Source organism: Lissotriton vulgaris, chromosome 6, assembly GCF_964263255.1.
Source record: "Lissotriton vulgaris chromosome 6, aLisVul1.2, whole genome shotgun sequence".
Taxonomy (NCBI): domain Eukaryota; kingdom Metazoa; phylum Chordata; class Amphibia; order Caudata; family Salamandridae; genus Lissotriton; species Lissotriton vulgaris.
This window is the reverse complement of record NC_141694.1, coordinates 1,172,217,972-1,172,240,283: the sequence shown is the minus strand read 5'-3', so window position 1 is coordinate 1,172,240,283 and position 22,312 is coordinate 1,172,217,972. Positions and strand designations below refer to the sequence as shown.

General features: G+C 44.1%; 1 protein-coding gene across 1 annotated transcript in view; it reads right to left on the bottom strand.

Moving 5' to 3' along the window:
* SHPRH (SNF2 histone linker PHD RING helicase) overlaps positions 1-22,312 on the bottom strand; it is a 759,436-nt gene that overhangs the window by 236,428 nt on the left and 500,696 nt on the right. The window contains exons 15-18 of the mRNA XM_086927277.1: positions 20,517-20,605; positions 5,176-5,268; positions 3,654-3,761; positions 2,825-2,967 (exon numbers count right to left, since the gene is read on the bottom strand). Of these exons, the coding sequence (XP_086783403.1) occupies positions 2,825-2,967; positions 3,654-3,761; positions 5,176-5,268; positions 20,517-20,605 (433 nt within the window). The remainder of the gene's footprint in view (positions 1-2,824; positions 2,968-3,653; positions 3,762-5,175; positions 5,269-20,516; positions 20,606-22,312) is intronic.

Genomic DNA, 22,312 nt, shown 5'->3' with positions numbered 1-22,312 from the left:
TTAGGTACTTAAAAGATATCAGTTTTACAATACCAAGGCTCTTAGTGCTTTTACGCTATATTTCCATAGGAGTATGGGGATATTAATATGACCGCCAATAATTATGGGACGGCGGAGCAATAGGCATGGGCCATTCGATCTCCAATGTTAACAGAGTTTTGAACTTGTGTTTGAATGTTATAAGATATTTGCTTCACATTCATTTATGTTCATAATGCGTTTTCGCTGTATATTCATGGAAGTGTGGGGAGACTAACATGGCCGCCAAGCAATATGCGACGGCGGAGTGAATATGATCTGTCTTCCAATGATGACGGAGTCACGTGACCACTCGGGGCGAGAGTTTCCTTTTGGCTTTAAACAACACTATGGCGTTTGTACTCTGTACTCGGTACAGAAGGGACGATAGGCGTTTTCATTGCGGGCGACGTTTGGTTGAAGGTGAGCCAATAGCGGAGGAGCAGCAGATTTTGTCTGCTATATTTATACTGAGCTTTACGCTGGGCAAATGTAATTTAGTGACTTATATTGCGCTATGTGTTTTAAATTAAGTTTCAGGACTCAACTTACCAAGGTTGGACCACAGATGGTGCAGGGCGCATAAAAAGCAGTGCAGGGGATACTCTAAGAGCCTGCCTAAAGTTTATTGATCCTACATTGTGACTTATATAATTCAGTGGGCCGGTGCAAATGCTCAGATACTTTCTTGGAAGGTTATGGTTCTTATCTGTTGTGTTTTGATTGATTTAGGTGACAGTACCAATAGGACTATTGCCACATTAAAATAAGAGAAGGTGGCGTATAAAGTTCCTTTGCACAGAACATAGGAATGGAATGGAGTTGTCCCGCATATAGAAATTATTTTAATTCTACGGGTGAGTGTGTCATGACTTATAGGTTTACATTAGTAAGGATGTGGCAAACAAATGGAATGATATCTTGATACTAGCATTTCACAATTACTTCTTAGGCAACTAAACCGCACTGTTGAGTACCAGACTACTTAGAGACCACTGGGGTGTAATTTTTCAAGATCAGAGTTATATGTATTTGGGTAAGTGTATTGTGCTTACTTAGATCTCGGTAAACACCTACCCACATAAGGGAATCCCACAATGGGTATAGGAGTCACCGGATCTTATTAAGTTGGGCGGATAGGGAGTAGGTGTGATGTATAGGTCCACCTCGGCATTACTTACTAGTAACATGCCAGAATACTATGTATGTTTAGTAGTCCTGGACATTATCAGCTGATGAGGCTGGATTTTAATGGACTTTCCATCGAAATTCTTTTTTTTAACAAGGGTGTAATGAAGCCAGCGTTGCGGAGATATGCTAAGAAGCGCTGTCGGGCATTGTTTGACAATAGGTGCGATTTTATTACTGTGACTTCATATCTTTTAGAGCTCACCTGTGAGATCGTAGTAACAAGTTGTGATTTCGAATATTTTCAGTACAAGCGTGACTGGGCTTGGTCTCCTCATGGTCCTGACTTTTATGATACCTACATGTATGGTAGGTTATCTGATTTTCTGGTACCTGCACTACTTCGTGGGCGTTTTGTCATCTTTTTGGCTCGTTTGGGTATATATTCTCTTCTTGTTTCCATCTCCTCAACCACACAGTTGACAACCTGTGTACTTTTTCTCAAAAGCTGTGAAACTCACATGGGCTCTTTTCTGGTCTTTTATATTTGCTGTATTTTATGCACAGATCTCCTCTTTTTAAATTGTATATAACAATATTCAGGCATTTCATTTTGTTAGTATGTGACACGGTCTTATGTTTTGTTATGTGGTTTATTTAAATGATGTATATGTGTGTATGTATTCATATTATTGTTTACTAATATAATATGTATATGGAACTAGTTGTTGTCCTGTGAATATGTTTATATGTATATAGTGTATTTATTGGTGTATGTCTTGACATTCCAGCCTTGAAAAAGTATTTGAAAAAGACAAAACACGTGTCGGCAAGTCGTGTGCTGGGAGTTTTTTATGAATCAATTGAATTTTTGAAATAAAGGCTACTGAAAAACAAGAAGACTGATTGTTCTGGATTCCACTTCTTGGACTGGCAGTGTTGACATTGTCTCTGAGTAGAGTAATTGGGGTTATTCATACTCACAGAGGAGACATACTTGTAAATGACTGAATAATGACAAGTGGTGTGCTGTAGAAAAATCCTAGTTTTTTCTCGTTGTATTTGTGGCACATCTAGGTGTGCTATTAACACCTCTAGGTAGTAGGTGTTTAGGGTTAATTAAGCACCCAGGTTGAATACTTTGACCTGAATTTGTATATTCCCACGCCTCTTTATACTGACGAATTTTTGACTATCCAATGAATGTGCGGACATTTCCCTGTTGGGGAACACTGCTGCCTGTTTGTTTTTACGTTAATATGTAAAAAACAGGGCTGATGGTATCCAAGATCAGTATGATATTTCATTCAGTAATTTCTGTAGCCAACAAGCAAGGCAAATCAGTTTAGGATCCGCAGGAAAATTAAAACAAATTTGTCATAGATATCAAGTAAAATGTACATGCTATTTCTGTGCAGTCATGCTGCATCTGTAATATCACAAAGCTACAGAAGGGTAAGCTGATAGGCAAGTCACATATTTGATTATTTTCTCATACCAAAATGTACTTTTAGGTTTGGTTTTTGAAGTCAATATATAGATTTTAACAGATACTCGTCTGCCTCTAAAACCTCTGCATCATGCTAAGCATAACTTCAGTGCAAATGCTGCACAAAGCAGATTTGACTTAGAAAAGCATTATAGCATTAGGGATAGAACTTGATCCTTTGATCCTTACTTCTCTGCCATGGAGAGTTTATTGGTTTGTTGTTTGTAGCTGCTGGTTAGTTCATTCTGAATACGCTGCACAAGTTCCTCATCAATAGCATACTGTATTGCATGCTGAATTACGTCCATCCACCAGGGGGAACCAGGATGAATCTATGTACAAGAATGAATACAAAAAATGCATATGAGGAGAAGAGATAGAAAAGAAATGGAATAATTAACTAAAGAAAACTATGAGAGAAAGAGAAACATAAGGGAAGAAAGAAATAGAAAAGGCAAGAAATAAATAAGGGAATAGATCAAGGCAGAATTGAAGAAAGGAGAGGTGAAACAAAGAAGCAAGAAGAGAGACAGGAAGGGCGTAAGGGAAGGAACAAAAAGGGGTTAAGAAGAGGAAGAAGAATAGATGAAAAGGGGAGATACTAAGTAAAATGACTCTATAAAGAATGACAGAAAAGAGAAACAATATGAAGGAAGGAAAGAAGGGATTTTAAAAGTATGTTGAAAAGACATGGTGAATCAAAACACTACATATATCACACAGCAGTATCTTCTTGCCAGGACTATGAAAGCCACTCGCTGCAGTACTGCCACAATGGCAAGTGCATCAGTACTCTATTACACCACGCAACTGTTGTAACACATACCATTAGTTCTGTTACTGAGGACAACATCCATAAAAATTTTATAAACAATGTGCACATTTTGGCATATGCGAGCACAACAGACTGAGTGAGACAAACTTTGAAAGCGAGTAAAAAAGAATAAGAAATCGAGAAACACAAAATAGAACAGTTAAAAGTATAACTTAAGAAAATTAAAGGGCTGGAGATACTTGCCTTTCTTTGAAGCTCGCGGATGTTCAGTAGCACAGGCTGCAATGCCTGATAGGCCTCAGAGACTTCTGCATTAGATTTACTCATGTAATGCTGTTTAAGCTGCTTCGCCTGCATACAAAAGAAAATGTCTTACACTTCTGCACCCTATAGTTCCACATAAAGAGTTTGAAAGACATATCCTTGACAAAAAAGCAGAAATGTAACTTTTCCAACTTTGTTAATTAAATATAGTTACTGCCAAATGCCCATTGCACTGGACAATGAAACTAAGCATGGAAGCATAATCTACGTCTGAGGAGGGATCAGAAACAACTGAAAGCTGTGGAAAAAAGTATGTCCTTCTGCGTCATCACCAAGAGACTAAGCAAAGCACTAATGTATGGGAAGTAAGTATATGCACGTTGTAAGTCTACCAGAGTGCGTATCTGCTAATGGCTTCTGTATAAAAGCACAATTCTATGCAAACAATAGATGTTAAGATCACTTAACCAGCATCCAGAACTTTCAAATACAGAATAAAACCAAGATTATCTAAAAAGGAGAAAAAGAGGCAGGACTGCAATAAAGAAACTTAGCAAAAAACATCTAAAAAATAAGTAATGTAAAAATAGTTAAAATCCCTCTTCGAGACCAACTTCACTTAATAACTTGTTTTCCATACTCCTGTTTTGACATTTAAATCAAATAAGTTAGTAACGGATTATTAGGCGTGGTTTCTCAAGCAGCCAATTGTGCCACATTTATGAATGTTACTATCTGGACAGGGGAATCATCAACTGTATTCAGACAAAACTCTTATAAATTATCTAACATGTACATCCCTCATTTCTTCAAATCTTTGCCAATTAAGTAAACAGAATGTTGTTATTAAAACTTTATATGCACAAATACAAAACTATTAAATCACAAAAAGAAACTCAAATATGGAAAGGGCCTTGGTGAAGATTTTTTTCACCACAATGGTGAGGTCCTTAACTATGGAATCAAAATTTATGGATGAGAGGTCACCTCATCCATAATTTATCGTGTCATGCTTTATCCTCGGTGATCCCCCACACCAGAGTAAGGTAATACTACTTCAGCAGACCTGACCAAAGTTGGGAGTTCTAAGGAATTATTTTCATCATGACAGTTGTAGGGATACCTCATGGTATAACCAAAAATTTCTCTTTATTGATAGGTGGCCTTAGTATATATAAAAACAAAAACTTCTGGTATAAGGGTGAGGGATAAAGCATCACCTGACCACGTATAATTCATAGTCATTGGCTTTTACTCATCATACCGTCCACTTAAAACCATGACATAAGTCCATCAAGGTTTAAGTTTGCAACATATGTGTGTGGTATACACTACCAGACCCTATTCATAGAATTTCTTTGAGAGGTCCTCCTCACCATCAATAAAAAATAAATCATTCAACCTGTTGTTCAAGAGCATGTTCCAGGCATTGGCTGATGATAAATATATTGAAACAATTAGTGTATCCTAAAATAAAATTAAAACAAACACTTAATGCTACCTCTTCTTCAAGATGTCCATCTCGCAGCGTTGGGGGGATTCCTGGATGTTTTGCTGCAAGAAGTTCCATCAGATTATGTGTGGAATGAAGTCTCTAAATATGAGAAAAACACAAACACACAGAAATCATAAAATATAAAAGCATTCATTTTCAATAGGAAAAGGGGCATCAATGTATTTAATGAAGATAGCATTTATCGGATCGCTCACTCTTGGACTCTCTATTTTTCATTAGTTTCCAGATTGTTGGAAAAAAAGTTCAAAAACTATTTTTGGCCTTGTCATCTTTGGAAACTACTTTGACTTCCAGCTAGCAAATGGTTGATAACCCATCCTTTACCCCTCTGCCATCCCACAAGTTGTAATTCAAGGGCTGGGTATACTGCTCCATTGGTTTGCAGAACTCTAACATAAGGACAAGTCAAATGGAAAATCCCAAGGGTGCAAACGCAAGAGAGCAGTCACCTAAGAACTATAAACATTTTGGCGGAAAACAAATAGTCCCAAAGAACAACTTCAGACATAGACTGTATGTAGCTAAAACATATTCACAAGCGCTTCTACCCCTACGACATAATGACTGTTAGAACTGGATCTCCTTCCAAGAAGTCCTCATGCACAAATAAAAACAGCTCTACTCCTTTTACTCCTTTCGGCTCCCCATCCTTGTAAGAATTGAAAACATTCACTGGTATTTTTAAAATTCTCCATTTCTATTATTTATTATGTCTGCATTTGGTGAGTGCACAGAGCACCTCCATTAGCCACCCAGGATCACTGTACAGAGAGGAGAAGGCTGTGCACTTCAGGGATTAAGAAGCTGAGCTCCTGCAGGCACTAAGATGCCTAAGAACCCTCTCATAGTCAACATAGTCAATATTTCAACTTTTAAAAAAAACGCACTCGTTCAAAATTCCGTAATACTTTACTTATTACTGCATATACCCATAATTCTTTAAAACGATTCAGTTATCTAATAGTACTTTGTTTTGGACCACGATTAACTCTTCTTTCCTTAAGGATGAAAAGACACCTGAGTTAACCTCTAATGTTTCGAGTGACGGCTTGATAGCCCACTTTTCTAATATCTTTGATTCTAATAGATTGGTGGACATTGACCCCAACGGCTGGGATGTTATGCCATTGAATATTACACCTATTGAGGTTGAACACGGCATACGTATCAGCAAGGGAGGGAAGGCCCAGGGCCCAGACGGGGTGCCTATCGATGTATATAAAGCAGCACCAGAGATTTGGGGACCTCTTCTGGCCTCCGTCTTTAATGCAGCCGTATGCTCTAAGGCACCTGTAACCTGGGGTGAATCCATCATCGTGCCAATCTATAAAAAAGGAAGTAGGTCTGATGCAAAAAATTATCGCCCCATCTCTCTTCTTGACTCGTCGGTTAAGATTATGAGCCGAGCCATGCTTGTCAGATTAGAGGAATGGGCCGAACAGTAGGGCATTTTGGCTGATAGCCAGTATGGATTTAGGAAGGGCCGGGGTACACTTGATCAGTGCATCAATCTTGATCTACTGATCGGGAAAGACACCGAAGCGAAACCTGGCTCACTCTACCTCTGCTTTGCGGACCTAAGCAGTGCTTTCGACATGGTAGACCATTCGATTCTATGGTCAACCCTGTTGAAGCTAGGAGCTCCAGATGGCATAATTTTCTTCCTGGCAAGGCTGTACGAGAAACTACAAACTAGCGTACGCTTTGGAACCAGAGGAGAATGCACTCTGAAATTTAATGTCACAAGGGGAATTATTTAGTAGGACAGAACCACCCAATAATCCCACAAGGACTGGGTATGATCAATAACACAATAACAAATTGTCCCCGTAGGAATTATTTTCACAATATTCTTCAATAAATATCAGTCACCATAGTGATCATATACTCAAAAAGCAGCAAGGAGATTACAGTATAAAAACTGTTATTTTATTTTGTCTTTTTAGCAAAAGTTTTTCATGGCAACAAAAAATACTACACAATATATACACTTTTTCTTGTAGTATTGGACACCTTATGTTTTTTTACATGGGGAAACACACTACCATGTGAAAGGGATGCAGTTACAACATAATTCTTTCATTGTGACAAGGATTCAAATACTGATACAAATGAAGTGGTGTCGTACGTCGACGTTTCGGTCCCTCGTTGGTTAAGACAAATCCATAGGGCCATCATCAGGACTAGTTGCACATATATATCTAAAAATAGATACAGAAGTTAAACCTCATAATCCTTGCCTACTAGGTATCGTCTAATCACCCAAAGGGAAGAGCAAAAACAACATACAATCCAAGTGTCAGATTATATACCTCTATCACCGTGAATCCAAGTGCAAAACCACATAATGAAAGGACCTATATACAAATTAATCAACCCAACATAGTGCCAATTTATAAACAGTTATCACCATAAATCAAAGTGCAATACCTCCTCAAAAAGGCCTATATACAAATTAAAAGGTCTTACCAACAACCTCCAGCCGGAGGTGAAGAAGACTATGATGGACAAAGTTGTTCAACCAATCTAGAACCCCAAATGTAAAGTCATCAATCCACAAGTGCGGGTGCAGGAATAGTTAAATGTGAAATAGGTACCAATTCAAGTTTGTACTCACACAAACGACTTTCAAATACGTCTCCAATAGGCGTTTCAAGTGAGATAATCAATCCAACAGCGATTTGATCACCTACAAACAAGTACATCCTTTTGAGTACATCTTTTTACTAGACCCTTCAAATATAAGTCCACTAACACACAGCACCAACTCTGCCTAGTTTTCAAGTTAACAAACACCTATTACACTTACTGGCAACGGAAAGAGGCGTACGTGTCCTTTTCCAGTCAGTTGTGATACGAATTCCAAACGACTTCCAAATATATCTCAAGTTGGCGTCTCAAATGTAATAATTGATCCAACAGCAGCGACTTAATCACCTGAAAACAAGTACATCTTCTTAATGCACTACGAATATAAATCCACAAACTCACACAGCCAACTCTACATAATCGTTAAGTTTGACAAAAATTTGTTGCACTTACTGGCCAAGGAAAGGTGGCGCCCGTGTCCTTCTCTCAATCTATCGTAATGCGAGTGCCGATCCCGGCTACTTCCGCATTTCCCTAGAAAACGGCAGCGTAATGACGTCAGACGTGCCGGCCTGATGATAATTCATAACTATTGCTCTACTCAATGTTGAAATGTAAAAGCCATATTTCATCATAACGCAGCCTTAAAATGTGCCAATTTCACTACTAATGTACTCCTCAGTTGAAAAAAGATAAGTTCCCAAGGTGAGATTATTTAGAAACCATGGCGGCCATCTTAGAACATGTTACAAAGGTCAATACAGTGTGTACTAACCAATGACCCAATTTAGTTAAATATGCTCACAGTGCCCAATTTGACAAATGTACTCACAGGGATGGAATGAATCTAACATCAGAGTGAAAGTAAAAGTGAGATTAAGGGACTATCTTCAAAACGAAGGCACATTGTGTCATTCAATTAAGGATTCGGTATTCGGCATGACAATATGCCGCAAGTCACTCAAGAGTAGAAAGAATCAAACATCAGAGTAAAGTTAAGGGACCATCTTCATAACAAAGAAACAGCGTGCCATTCAATTAAGGAGTTTAAACCCCTTTCCACGGTGTTGCATGCCCAGATCCATTTGTTCTCCCTAAGGGTGAGAAGACGATCCACATTATGATGTCTTTTTGTACATTTAATTACATCAATGACAAACCAGCACATTTCATTAGAGGCATGACCTTTTTGGTGATAGTGTTCAACAAGAGGGGCCGTAGTAACATTACACCGTATACGTGATTGATGTTGATTGATGTTGATTGATATCCATAGTCACCAAAATGTTAGACTGTGGATCAAATGGTACACCTTCGAGTTTCGTGATAACATCTCTGCTGTCCTGAGTGTAGGATTTTGTAAGGGGTACAAAAGATTTTAGAAAGAAGTCGACATAATCTGCCAACGGTTGTAGGATAGATTGACAACCCGCCACAATGGGTCTACCTGGGGGACATTGCCTGTGTAATGACATTTGGCTCAGAATCAAACCAGATTAGGGCAATCATTAAAAACAACTGGCACCTGATTAAAAAAGTGGAACCCCAGTTAGCACAACCTAGGTTTGCTTTCAAGAGAGGAAGAAATCTAAGAGACCATCTGGTGAAGGCATTCAAAGAACCACCTATAACCACACTCCAATCACAGTGGGGCTTGGCACCTATCACCGGGCATTATCCTTGCGGAAATTGTACTGCTTGTGAAACAACAAAAGTAATGAAGAGTTGCACACTTAATGGCAAAGAAATAAAACATTTTCATCATTCAAATTGTAACACGAAAAATGTTATTTACTGTATAGAATGCCCGTGTTCACTCTTGTACATAGGTAAAACAACGCAAGAGATAAAAAAACGTGTTCTTCAACATCAATCACGTATACGGTGTAATGTTACCACGGCCTCTCTTGTTGAACACTATCACCAAAAAGGTCATGCCCCTAATGAAATGTGTTGGTTTGTCATTGATGTAATTAAATGTACAAAAAGACATAATGTGGATCGTCTTCTCACCCTTAGGGAGAACAAATGGATCTGGGCATGCAACACCGTGGAAAAGGGGGTTAAACTCCTTAATTTAATGGCACGCTGTTTCTTTGTTATAAAGATGGTCCCTTAACTTTACTCTGTTTGATTCTTTCTACTCTTGAGTGACTTGCGGCATATTGTCATGCCGAATACCGAACCCTTAATTGAATGACACGATGTGCCTTCGTTATGAAGATAGTCCCTTAATCTCACTTTTACTTTCACTCTGATGTTAGATTCATTCCATCCCCGTGAGTACATTTGTCAAATTGGGCACTGTGAGCATATTTAACTGAATTGGGTCATTGGTTAGTACACACTGTATTGACCTTTGTAACATGTTCTAAGATGGCCGCCATGGTTTCTAAATAATCTCACCTTGGGAACTTATCTTTTTTCAACTGAGGAGTACATTAGTAGTGAAATTGGCACATTTTAAGGCTGCGTTATGATGAAATGTGGCTTTTACATTTCAACATTGAGTAGAGCAATAGTTACGAATTACCATCAGGCCGTCACGTCTGACGTCATTACGCTGCCGTTTTCTAGGGAAATGCGGAAGTAGCCGGGATCGGCACTCGCATTACGATAGATTGAGAGAAGGACACGTACGCCACCTTTCCTTGGCCAGTAAGTGTAACAAATGTTTGTCAAACTTAACGATTATGTAGAGTTGGCGGTGTGAGTTTGTGGATTTATATTCGTAGTGCATTAAGAAGATGTACTTGTTTTCAGGTGATTAAGTCGCTGCTGTTGGATTACATTTGAGACGCCAACTTGAGATATATTTGGAAGTCGTTTGGAATTCGTATCACAACTGACTGGAAAAGGACACGTACGTCTCTTTCCGTTGCCAGTAAGTGTAATAGGTGTTCGTTAACTTGAAAACTAGGCAGAGTTGGTGCTGTGTGTTAGTGGGCTTATATTTGAAGGGTCCAGTAAAAAGATGTACTCAAAAGGATGTACTTGTTTGTAGGTGATCAAATCGCCGTTGGATTGATTATCTCACTTGAAACGCCTATTGGAGACGTATTTGAAAGTCGTTTCTGTGAGTACAAACTTGAATTGGTAGCTATTTCACATTTAACTATTCCTGCACCCGCACTTGTGGATTGATAACTTTACATTTGGGTTTCTAGATTGGTTGAACAACTTTGTCCATCATAGTCTTCTTCACCTCCGGCTGGAGGTTGTTGGTAAGACCTTTTAATTTGTATATAGGCCTTTTTAAGGAGGTTTTGCACTTTGATTTATGGTGATAACTGTTTATACATTGGCACTATGTTGGGTTGATTAATTTGTATATAGGTCCTTTCATTATGTGGTTTTGCACTTGGATTCACGGTGATGCACAAGTTACTACTTGTGTAACGATATATCTGTAAGAGACATTAGTTAGTGATAGATTCCTTACCTTAGAATATCCCCAGGCGTCAGACTGGATCCGGAAACTTTTGGGTAGCAATACCCCTGCGCGCCGGTAGGCGTCGTCTGCGGCTCCGCGTCCGTCGTCGGCGTCGTGAGCGCCGGGATGACGTCGTCGGAGTACTTAGACGGTGCCCATGCGCGCGGACGTCAGTTCTGACACACAGCTTTTCCGCGCCAGATACGCAGAGCCATGATAGAACTAACACTGGTGCCATGAAACTAGGGCCCTGAAAGGGGATGACCTTAACCCTAGATATCGGTTCGCAGAACGGGGAGGATGGGTGGGTCGGTAAGGAATCTATCACTAACTAATGTCTCTTACAGATATATCGTTACACAAGTAGTAACTTGTGCATCTGAAAGAGACACGTTAGTGATAGATTCCTTACCTTAGAATAGATACCCCAGCAATACCAACCCCGGTGGTGGGTCTGCGAACCAATATCACACCAGAAAGTCCTGGAGGACGGAACGGCCAAAGAAGCCATCCCTCCGGACTTGACTGTCCAGGCAGTAGTGTCTTGCGAACGTGTGCAGCGAGGCCCACGTGGCTGCCTGACAGATGTCCTGCAGGGGGACACCTCGGCCCAGGGCAGTTGTCGTTGCCGTGGCCCGAGTGGAGTGAGCCCGCAATCCAGCCGGGGGCTCCTTCCTCGCCATGGAGTAACATGCTTGGATACACAAGATGATCCACCTAGAGATGGTCCTCTTGTGCACAGCCTTACCCTTCTTCGCGCCCACGTAACCAACGAAGAGTTGGTCATCCACCCGGAATTGGCGTGTGCGATCTAGGTAGTAGGAGAGCGCACGTTTTGGATCCAGACGGTGGAGCCTCTCTTCCTCCTTCGAGGGATGCGGAGGCGGAAAGAAAGTGGGCAAGGTAATGGACTGCCCGATGTGGAAGGCCGTGACAACCTTGGGCAGAAAGGAAGGTCGTGTACGTAACACCACCTTGTCAGGATGAACAGACAGGAAGGGTGGAGAAGAAGAAAGAGCCTGGAGCTCACTCACTCTCCTGGCAGAGGTGATGGCAACCAGGAAGGCAGTCTTCAGAGTAAGGAGACGAAGAGGACAGTTATGCAGTGGCTCAAAGGGAGCACACATCAGATAAGTGAGAACAAGATTCAAGTCCCACTGGGGCATCACGAAGGGAACAGGAGGGAACATGTGCGTGATGCCCTTCAGAAATCTACTTACAATAGGGGACTTGAATAAAGAAGGCTGATCTGGTAGCCTCAAGAAGGCTGATAGAGCAGAAAGGTACCCTTTAAGAGTGCCCAGAGCAGAGCCCTGCTGGGCAAGGGAAAGAAGAAAGAGCAGCACTTCCGAAAGGGGTGCCGAGAGAGGATCCACAGCCTTTGCTGTGCACCATGCCACAAATCTGTTCCACCGGCAGGCGTATACCGACTTTGTGGAGGGACGCCTGGCTGCCAGAATGATATCACAGACTTCAGGAGGCAAGTCAAATGGCCTCAACTGCCGCCGCTCAATCTCCAAGCTTGTAGGTGGAGACTGGACAGGTTCGGGTGCAGGACCGTCCCCTGCTGCTGCGACAGAAGGTCCTTCCGAAGAGGCAGACGAATCAGGGGATCGACTGACATGCTGAGTAGCTCCGGATACCAGTATCTTCGTGCCCAGTCCGGAGCCACAAGGATAACTTGGGCCCGGTCGCGCCTGATCTTCTTCAGCACTCTGGGCAGAAGTGGTATAGGCGGAAAGGCGTACAACAGACCGCAGCTCCACTCGCGACGAAAAGCGTCTCCGAGCGAGTGCCGCCTTGGAAATTCCAACGCGCAGAACTGATGACATTGCGCGTTCTCTTCTGTGGCGAATAGATCTAACCAAGGCTCTCCCCACTGCTGAAAGAGACCTTGCGCCACGTCCGAGTTCAGACGCCATTCGTGATCCATCATGCACCGGCGGCTGAGTTCGTCCGCCCTGGCATTCAGAGAGCCTGCCAGGTGTTGAACCACCAGGGTCACGCCCTGATGTTCCAGCCACTGCCAGAGGCGCAGAGCCTCCTGGCAGAGGGTCCACGACCCCACCCCGCCTTGTTTGTTGCAGTACCACATGGCGGTGGTGTTGTCGGTGAACACTTGCACTACGCTCCCCCGGACAGAGGGGAGGAATGCCTTCAGTGCTAGACGAATCGCCCGCAGCTCCAGAAGGTTGATATGGAGCCGGGACTCCGCCGGAGACCAGAGGCCTCTGATCTCCGCCTCTCCCATGTGGCCTCCCCAGCCCTGGAGGGACGCGTCCGTCACAACTACGTGCTCCGGCTGGGGTAGGGAGAGGGGTCTGCCACTGACCCAGTCGCGGTCCGTGAGCCACCACTGCAGTTGCCTCGCAGTGCCCTCCGAGATCAGGACATGATCGGACAGGTTGCCCTGATGCTGGGCCCACTGAAACTTCAGGTCCCACTGCAGAGCCCGCATCCGCCACCTGGCGTGACGCACCAGAAGGATGCAGGAGGCCATCAGTCCCAGAAGCCGCAGCGTCAACCTGACCGAGACCCGGGATAACGGCTGGAAGATGGGAACCAGAGCCTGAATATCCCGAACCCGCTGCTCGGGTGGGTAAACCCGAAACCGCGCCGAGTCGAGAACCGCTCCGATGAAGAGGAGCTTCTGAGAGGGACACAGGTGTGACTTCGGCACATTGATGGAGAACCCCAGCAAGTGCAGGAGGTCGGCCGTAGTCTGGAGGTGGCTGACGACTGTCTGGGGCGAGCCCGCCTTCAACAACCAGTCGTCGAGGTAGGGGAAGACTGATACCCCCTGCCTGCGCAGATGGGCTGCGACCACCGCCATCACCTTCGTGAACACCCGTGGGGCGCTGGTAAGGCCGAAGGGGAGCACGGTAAACTGAAAGTGCTCTTGGCCTACCGTGAACCGCAGGTAACGCCGGTGGGCCGGCAGGACGGGGATGTGGAAATAGGCGTCCTGCAAGTCCAACGCTACCATCCAGTCTCCTGGGTCCAGGGCAGCCAGGACCTGAGCCAAAGTGAGCATCTTGAACTTCTCCGTCCGGAGGAAGCCGTTGACGTTCCGCAGATCCAAGATAGGGCGTAGGCCCCCTTTGCCCTTCTTGGGTACCAGAAAGTAGTGGGAGTAACAACCACGTCCTACTTCTGGCCCAGGAACGCGCTCGATGGCCCTCTTGGCCAAGAGGGCCGAAACCTCCTCTTGCAGAAGTTGCAAGTGATCCCCCGACACACGGTGGTATTGAGGTGGCATGGATGTGAGGGGATGACTCGAAGGGGAGGGAGAAGCCCCTTCGGACAATTTGCAGCACCCACCTGTCCGAAGTGACTGTATGCCAGTGGGAGAGGTGATGGCGAACCCTGCCTCCCACAGGCGTCACATGGGCCTGAAAACTCGGACTAGGAAGGTTTTGAGGCAGGGGCTGCTGAGGGAGGTGTGGACTGGCCTCGCCGCTGTCCCCGACCACCGCCACGGCGGTTCCCACGTCCGCCACCGCGTTGCTGAACATTCTGCGGCGCGTGGCTGACGGTACGTGGTGGGGCGCCCCTTCTGTGGCCACGAAAGGAGCGAAAGGCACCCGATTGCTGGCGTGGGGCCGTAAGGCCCAAGGACTTGGCCGTGGCCCTGGAGTCCTTGAAACGTTCCAGCGCATGGTCTGCCTTGTCGCCGAAGAGGCGACAGCCATCAAACGGCATGTCCAGGAGGGTGGCCTGGACATCGGCCGAGAAGTTGGCGGACCTCAACCAGGCGTGGCGTCGAACCGCCACCGTCGTTGCCATCGCCCTGCCCAGTGAGTCCGTAGTATCCAGCCCACACCGGATAGAAAAGCGTGCTGCATCTCGGCCGTCCGCCAGGGCTTGGCTGAGTTTAGCCTGGACCTCCTCCGGGCATCTAGGCAGCACCTCCGCAACCGTGTCCCACAGGGTGTGGGTGTAGCGGCCCAAGAGACAGGCGGTGTTCACAGACCGCAGCCCTAGGCTCACAGACGAGAAAACCTTCTTCCCGAACTGTTCATATCTCTTGGATTCCCTGTCGGGCGGGGCCGATGGGAATGCGGTTTGGGAGTTTGAGGCCTGGATGACCAGACTCTCGGGGGTGGGATGGGTGGACAAAAAGCATGGGTCGCCCGGTGCCGGGCGGTAGCGTCTGGCCACGTTCCTGTCCACAGGGGGGCCTGTGGCGGGCTTGGACCAAGTGCCCAGAAGAACGTCACACAAGGCCTCATTGAACGGCAGGAGGGGCTCCGCGGAGCCGGACTGCTGTTTGAGGACCTCAGTGAGGAGATTAGTCCTCACGGCCGCGACGGGGAGCTGAAGGTTCAAGGCCTTAGCTGCCTTCGTCAACACTACGCTGTAAGCAGAACCCGCCTCCGAAGCCCCAGTCGGGGGCGATGTAAATCCAGTGTCTGGCGAGGTGTCAATACCACTGGCCTCCCCAAGCTCATATGTCCAGTCCTGATGTGACTGGCAATCACGTGCCAGAGGGTCCTCGGACCCCACCCATTGCTCCTCGTCACCTGGCTCCTGGAGACCAGGATTAACAGCCAGGGCCTCCTCGTGGAGATAAAAGTCTCCAAAGGCCGACGGAATCGGCGCCCAGCGGCGCCCTTCCGACTCCTGAGTAGGACCGTAGGAAACATTGGGGGCGGCAACCACATCGGCTGCCGGGGACGACACCTGAAGGGACGGCGCCGGCGAGGTCGTAGGGTCGACCGGCGGGGTCCCGGATCCGGAGCCGGATCCAGCGAGGTCGTGCGGCGCCGGGACCGAAGTCGCCAGCGGCGCCGGGGCCGAAGCGCCCGACCCGGAAGGACCTCCAGACGGGACCGATCGGCCCGAAGGCGCCACGGGAACCGACTGAGGAGGGAGGGCCCTCATGGCCATGAGGTACCTCTCGACCTCCTCCTGCAAAGCGCCGTGCCCAGGGACCCGAAGGTGTGGGGCAGGCGGCGACGCTTGCGACTCCCGCGGAGCCGCGTGGGCGGTGTCGCCCTAGTCCCCGGCCGCATCGAGCGAGCGTCGGGGCGGGTCGGAGGATCGATGGTGTCGCTCCGACCTCTCATGCCTCTTACCTGAGGACTTGGAACCAGACGATCGGTGTCCACTCCCGGAACATCGATGACTCCGACCTCGCGACCTGTCCCTCGACCTCCCGTGGGACCGGGACCGGGACCTGGAGCGGCGCGGGCCGACTGCCTCAGCTCGAGACGCTTGCGGGACCGCTCCCGCCTAGCCTTCGACGTCAGGGCCCGGCAGTCGGAGCAGGATCGATCGTCGTGGTCGAGGCCTAAGCACTTCAGGCACCGGCGATGGGGGTCCGTGACCGACATGAGTCGGCCGCACTTCGAACAAGGCTTGAACCCGGGCATCCCTGGCACCGATAGTCGAGAAGTCGACCAAAGAGAAGAGCAAAAAGATCAAAAAAGTTTTCAGTCAAAAAGTGACTGGGGGTAGAGCTTCTTCCGGATCTGCGCTAGCTGGCGCGGAAAAAAGAAGAACTGACGTCAGCGCGCATGGGAGCCGTCTAAGTACTCCGACGACGTCATCCCGGCGCTCACGACGCCGACGACGGACGCGGAGCCGCAGACGACGCCTACCGGCGCGCAGGGGTATTGCTACGCAAAAGTTTCCGGATCCAGTCTGACGCCTGGGGATATTCTAAGGTAAGGAATCTATCACTAACGTGTCTCTTTCAGATAGAGGTATATAATCTGACACTTGGATTGTATGTTGTTTTTGCTCTTCCTTTTGGGTGATTAGACGATACCTAGTAGGCAAGGATTATGAGGTTTAACTTCTGTATCTATTTTTAGATATATATGTGAAACTAGTCCTGATGATGGTCCTATGGATTTGTCTTAACCAACGAGGGACCGAAACGTCGACGTACGACACCACTTCATTTGTATCAGAATTTGAATACTTGTCACAATGAATGAATTATGTTGTAACTGCATCCCTTTCACATGGTAGTGTTTCCCCATGCAAAAAAACATAAGGTGTCCAATACTACAAGAAAAAGTGTATATATTGTGTAGTATTTTTTGTTGCCATGAAAAACTTTTGATAAAGACAAAATAAAATAACAGTTTTTATACTGTAATCTCCTTGCTGCTTTATGAGTATATGATCACTATGGTGACTGATATTTATTGAAGAATATTGTGAAAATAATTCCTACGGGGACAATTTGTTATTGTGACAAGGGGAATTAGGCAGGGCTGTGTCCTGGCCCCACTCCTTTTTATATTATTTATTAACGGAATTGATGCTATTTAACAAAAAAGTTAACGCAGATGCCCCTCGGATTAAAGGTGCCCCAGTACCGGTGTTATTGTATGTCGATGACGCTGTACTGTTATCAAGAACCCCTGTGGGATTACAGCGACTAATGGATAGTTTTTCCTCCTTTATTAAAGACAGAACATTTTTAATTAATAAAGGGAAAACACATACAATGACCTGTGGGGCCAAAAGTAAATTTTTAAACGTCTTTTTTATTGACGGTGAAAAGGTGCAACAGGTTGATAAATGTTGTTATCTAGGTATTACCTTCTCCAAGGACAGGAAATGGACTAGCGAATTTATCAACATAAGGAATAAAATGGCTAAGAATGCCGATGGTGTCTTCAGATTTGCTGCAAAGGTCGGGGAAAGGCGTACACTGGATATGCTTAAAATTTACCAGGCTAGATGTGTGTCCATAGCACTATATGGGGCAGGAGTGTGGGGCCACATCTGCAATTATAGTCTGCAGTTGGAAGAAAAACACTTTTTAAAAAAGCTCCTGTGTTTGCCAACATCGGTCCCAACCGAATTAATTCACTGAGAATTAGTCATCAACTATTTAACTGATCTGTTATCCCTTAGACCATTGATGGTTTGGCGCTCTATATGGCTTAAGGAGGAGAAATCATTTACCAGATCCATAATTGAGGATTGTTTACTATTGGACAAACATCTTGAGATCCCTTGGGTTAAATATGTTGTTGTCTGTTTCTCGGACATATTCGAGCTGAATATTTTGACTGACTCTAGTGCAGCATCGAAGATTCCAAAAGCTGAGATGAAAAGCAAATTCTTGGCATTTGTCAAGAAGAAGCGAGTATCTGCCTCTGGATTGCTGTCCACTATTAAGTTTTACAACAGATACACCCTTGGGGAAGGATTTCCTCTCTATCTAACCATGGTGACTAGGCAGTCACACAAATGTGTGCTCATTAGACTTAGATTTGGTATGGCACATTATTTAGTGGCCCACCCAAACATTAAGAAACATCCGACGAGCCCATGTATGTGTGATGGTGTGTCTTTCCAGAGCACTTTGCACTTTATGCTGTTCTGCAAACTGTACACGAACTTCCGTACTACCTTCCTGAAACCCATGTTTGTTAAGTATGGTGTACGTACAGTTAAACAGGCTATGGACTTAATTTTTTATCTACAATCTGCGGAGATCTGTTTTTACATTGCAACGTTTTTAAACAAGTGCATTAATTCTAGGAAAAGCATGTGCTTCAATGAACTTTGAGTGTTAATTTTATCTGTAATATTTCTTACTTTTAAATACTCTTTATGAATTACTGTATATTTTATGCCTGTGCTTTTATGGTCATTCACTTGTACCGAATAAAGCTTCATGTATTGAATTGAATTGAAAACGATTCATTATTTTTACCAAATGTAAGACTTTTCACCTCTGAAATGGGCAAAACAGATGGAATACATCCCAAGCACTTCATAAAGATTCAGTATCCGTATAGGTGTGCTATGAACTTTGTATCCACAAATTTGCCCAAATGTCTATGTGTCTTTTAGCAGCAACAGTTCATCTTTAGAAAGTGAAAAAAATAATATACTAACTATAAAGCAAATTGGAAGGCATGTCCGCATTATAAGCACTACTCATCTTAGTTGCGTTTTACAATACACATAAAAATGAGGAGTGTTTACCAACCTATTTTTAATTACAAGGACATTTTAAAAAAAGGAGTCTATTTGAGATTGTAGAGAAACTACATATACCTCTGATATATCAGGTTTCAAAATCGCATCTAAGATCAGAAAGTAATAAACAACTTTGTATCCCACATCCGATACTTATATGAATTTTTAATCTTAAGGCTTTATCAAAAAGCAAACAATTATCTTATTTCTTCAATCTGACATAGAAAAGACAAAGGACTAACAGCCCAAACATGTGGCCAGCCTGGGGAAACATGGATACAAATAAAAGCAATGTTAATGTCTCTAAAATACAAGGCAAAAAATAACACACAAACAAAAAACAAAGAATATCATTTTCATTGGGACACAAGTACTGCATGGGCGTTTTCACCAACAAAGAATCTCAAAGATTTATAGAGAAAAAAAAGCAACAGGGAAAGTCTGGCTAGGCTGGAATCTGTGCCAATGATTTGAGTAGCAATTTGCCTCGACTAAAATATATTCAGCAAAATAAACACAAGGGCTACTCATACCAAAAACGATAGAAGAAACAATTTAAAATAAATGAGTCAATGAAAAACGTTTAGAACTACAACATTTGTGTTGATAAAAGTCCCAAATATGTCATTAATAGATGATAATCTTTGCATCAGCAGGACTTCCTTCATTTACCTCAAGATTCCTGCTGCTGGCATTACACTGAAGCAGGCCCACTCCAGACTGAAAAGGGAATTTGAAACCTGGATATTGCACAAGCCTAACTAGAGAAACAATGCATGTAACTTATGGCCCTCCAAACGCTGCTCTCGATTTAATGACTATAGGAAGAGGATAGGAAAAAACATTGGATAGGTGCGATTCCTGCTGCAACGGTCCTAGAGAAACTTTCGAGCACCTGCACCACCAGACATGAGACCACCTAGGAAGAACTTCCCAGCCTTGCCTTACTTCCAAGCCAGACTAATGGCAGAATTAATTTCCCTTTTGTACCAGGATCGGGCACAGCAAGAACAGACTAGTGTATTCTACTGGAGAGACTGACTCTTCAACAATTATGGTTGCTTTCCAAAGACTGATCAAGAGCATACAATCACCCTGGGGGTATATGCAACACTGTGTATCCTGTACACTGACAGCCAAGAATTCACAACGACAATGCAGCTTTTTCTGTCAATGGCATACATAGAGAGTGGAATATTAACAAACTGACTGGAAAGGCAAATTAATTAAACAATGTACAACTTTCCATGTCACAAACAGCTAGCTGTCCCTAAAAATGAATCCCACGTAGTAACTCCTATGCCAAATATTAATTGGAAATCATCAAACTACAGAATAGCTATCAATTAACCTGCAGAGAGTCAGTTTTGAGTTTTCCTTTATGTTCCTCGGATGAACGCAGCACCTCTCTATACAAGTCGACAGCCAGTAGATATTCACCTGAAGAATTGAAATAAGAAAAATAAGAAATATTACATCAGGTTGACCAACAAGAAGAATGATCATGACGTTAATACATGAATTAAGCTGATGTTCGCATAAATAATTACCTCATCCGAAGCATTAACACGTTTTTAGGTCAAGGAAAGGTAAAGCATGAAGAAAAACAAGATTACATACTAGGAACCTTAAAGGGCAGTCGTGGCTATAAACAAAACATACCACCTTTGCACCATTTAGTCATAGAAGGACAAATGTTCTTCACATTTGACCAGTCTAACAATTAACTGCTTGCTTACCTGTATCGAATGTGTTATGGGCACAGCCTGAAATACTGGGCTCTGGTTAGTATTTGACTCAGAGCACATTGTTATGGGCAAATCCTTACCTTTATATTACATAACTGAAAAGTAGGTACCTAACTATCTCCCATTACAGCTTTTGCATGTTTTCTCCGACTTGTACTGTGTAAAATGCGCTGTGACAGTTTATGGACCACCTGTATGCACTGAATAAAGCACTCTACCTAACAACCTGCTCTCACAATGCTATAAAACAAATCCATCAAATGAAACAAATACACTAGCACCTCTTTTCACTAACTCCTCAAAAACAAAACATATCCCGCACACCAACACAACAAGATCTTCCAAGCGCAACACCTCATAATACTTACCATCACAAAATACAAACATACACCCACCTTTCAAACCACACACAGGAACAAACACCAATGCCAAGCTTTCGCTCTTCCACCACATCTAACAGAGATAGATCAACTCTCTTCCAAATGCCTCTCATCCATTGGACAATTTAGAACCATACTACATGACCCACATGCTGCACCACAACCCCTGACTGGTACACCTTCTGCCCTAAACACACGCAAACAATATAAGTGGCGTGCCACAACTCACAACTTTGCTTCCCTGTGTCTACTGCACAACGATACACCATGAAAACAACACAGCACACCAACTCACTCTCCACCACCTACACACGCAGACCCATCAAAATGACTTCTTAGCATGCTGGATGAGGAACATGATACAGAACAGCTACACAATTGCTATCCTAACACAGCTAATACCATCACTAAAAATACACCTGCTACAAACCCACACAATACTAATCACTCTTCTACAAAACAAAATCTCACTATCACTAAAGCCCATTCGCTAAACTGTCTACTAATAAATGCTAGATCCCTCTCTAAAAACAAACATCACAATTACGACCTTCTCACCGATGCAAAACCAGACATACTATTCCTAACTGAATCATGGTTGGGAGATGATATGGCTCCAGTCATGGAGGAAGCCTTTCCTCTAGGCTATCAAACGATCAGGCAAACATTACATATCACGAAAGTTGACGACATCACCAGATGCAATCCTACACTGTCTTCCTCCTGTAACTTCCTGCTCCGTTACAGACCTCCACCTAGCAAGGCGACATTCCCAGGCGCACTTCTAGACACAGTTTCAAACCTGATAACAATACACTCCAACCTATGCGTTCTGGGTGACCTCAACATTTGGTACGAAAAACCAAATATGACCCATCCAAAAACAATAATCACTAGCGTTGACGCACTAAACCTGCATCAGATTCTCCAACACCCACACACATCGCTGGACATATCCTAGATGTAATTTTTGCTAATAAAGACCTAGCTACCTTTCAAACTATAACTCCAGTCACATG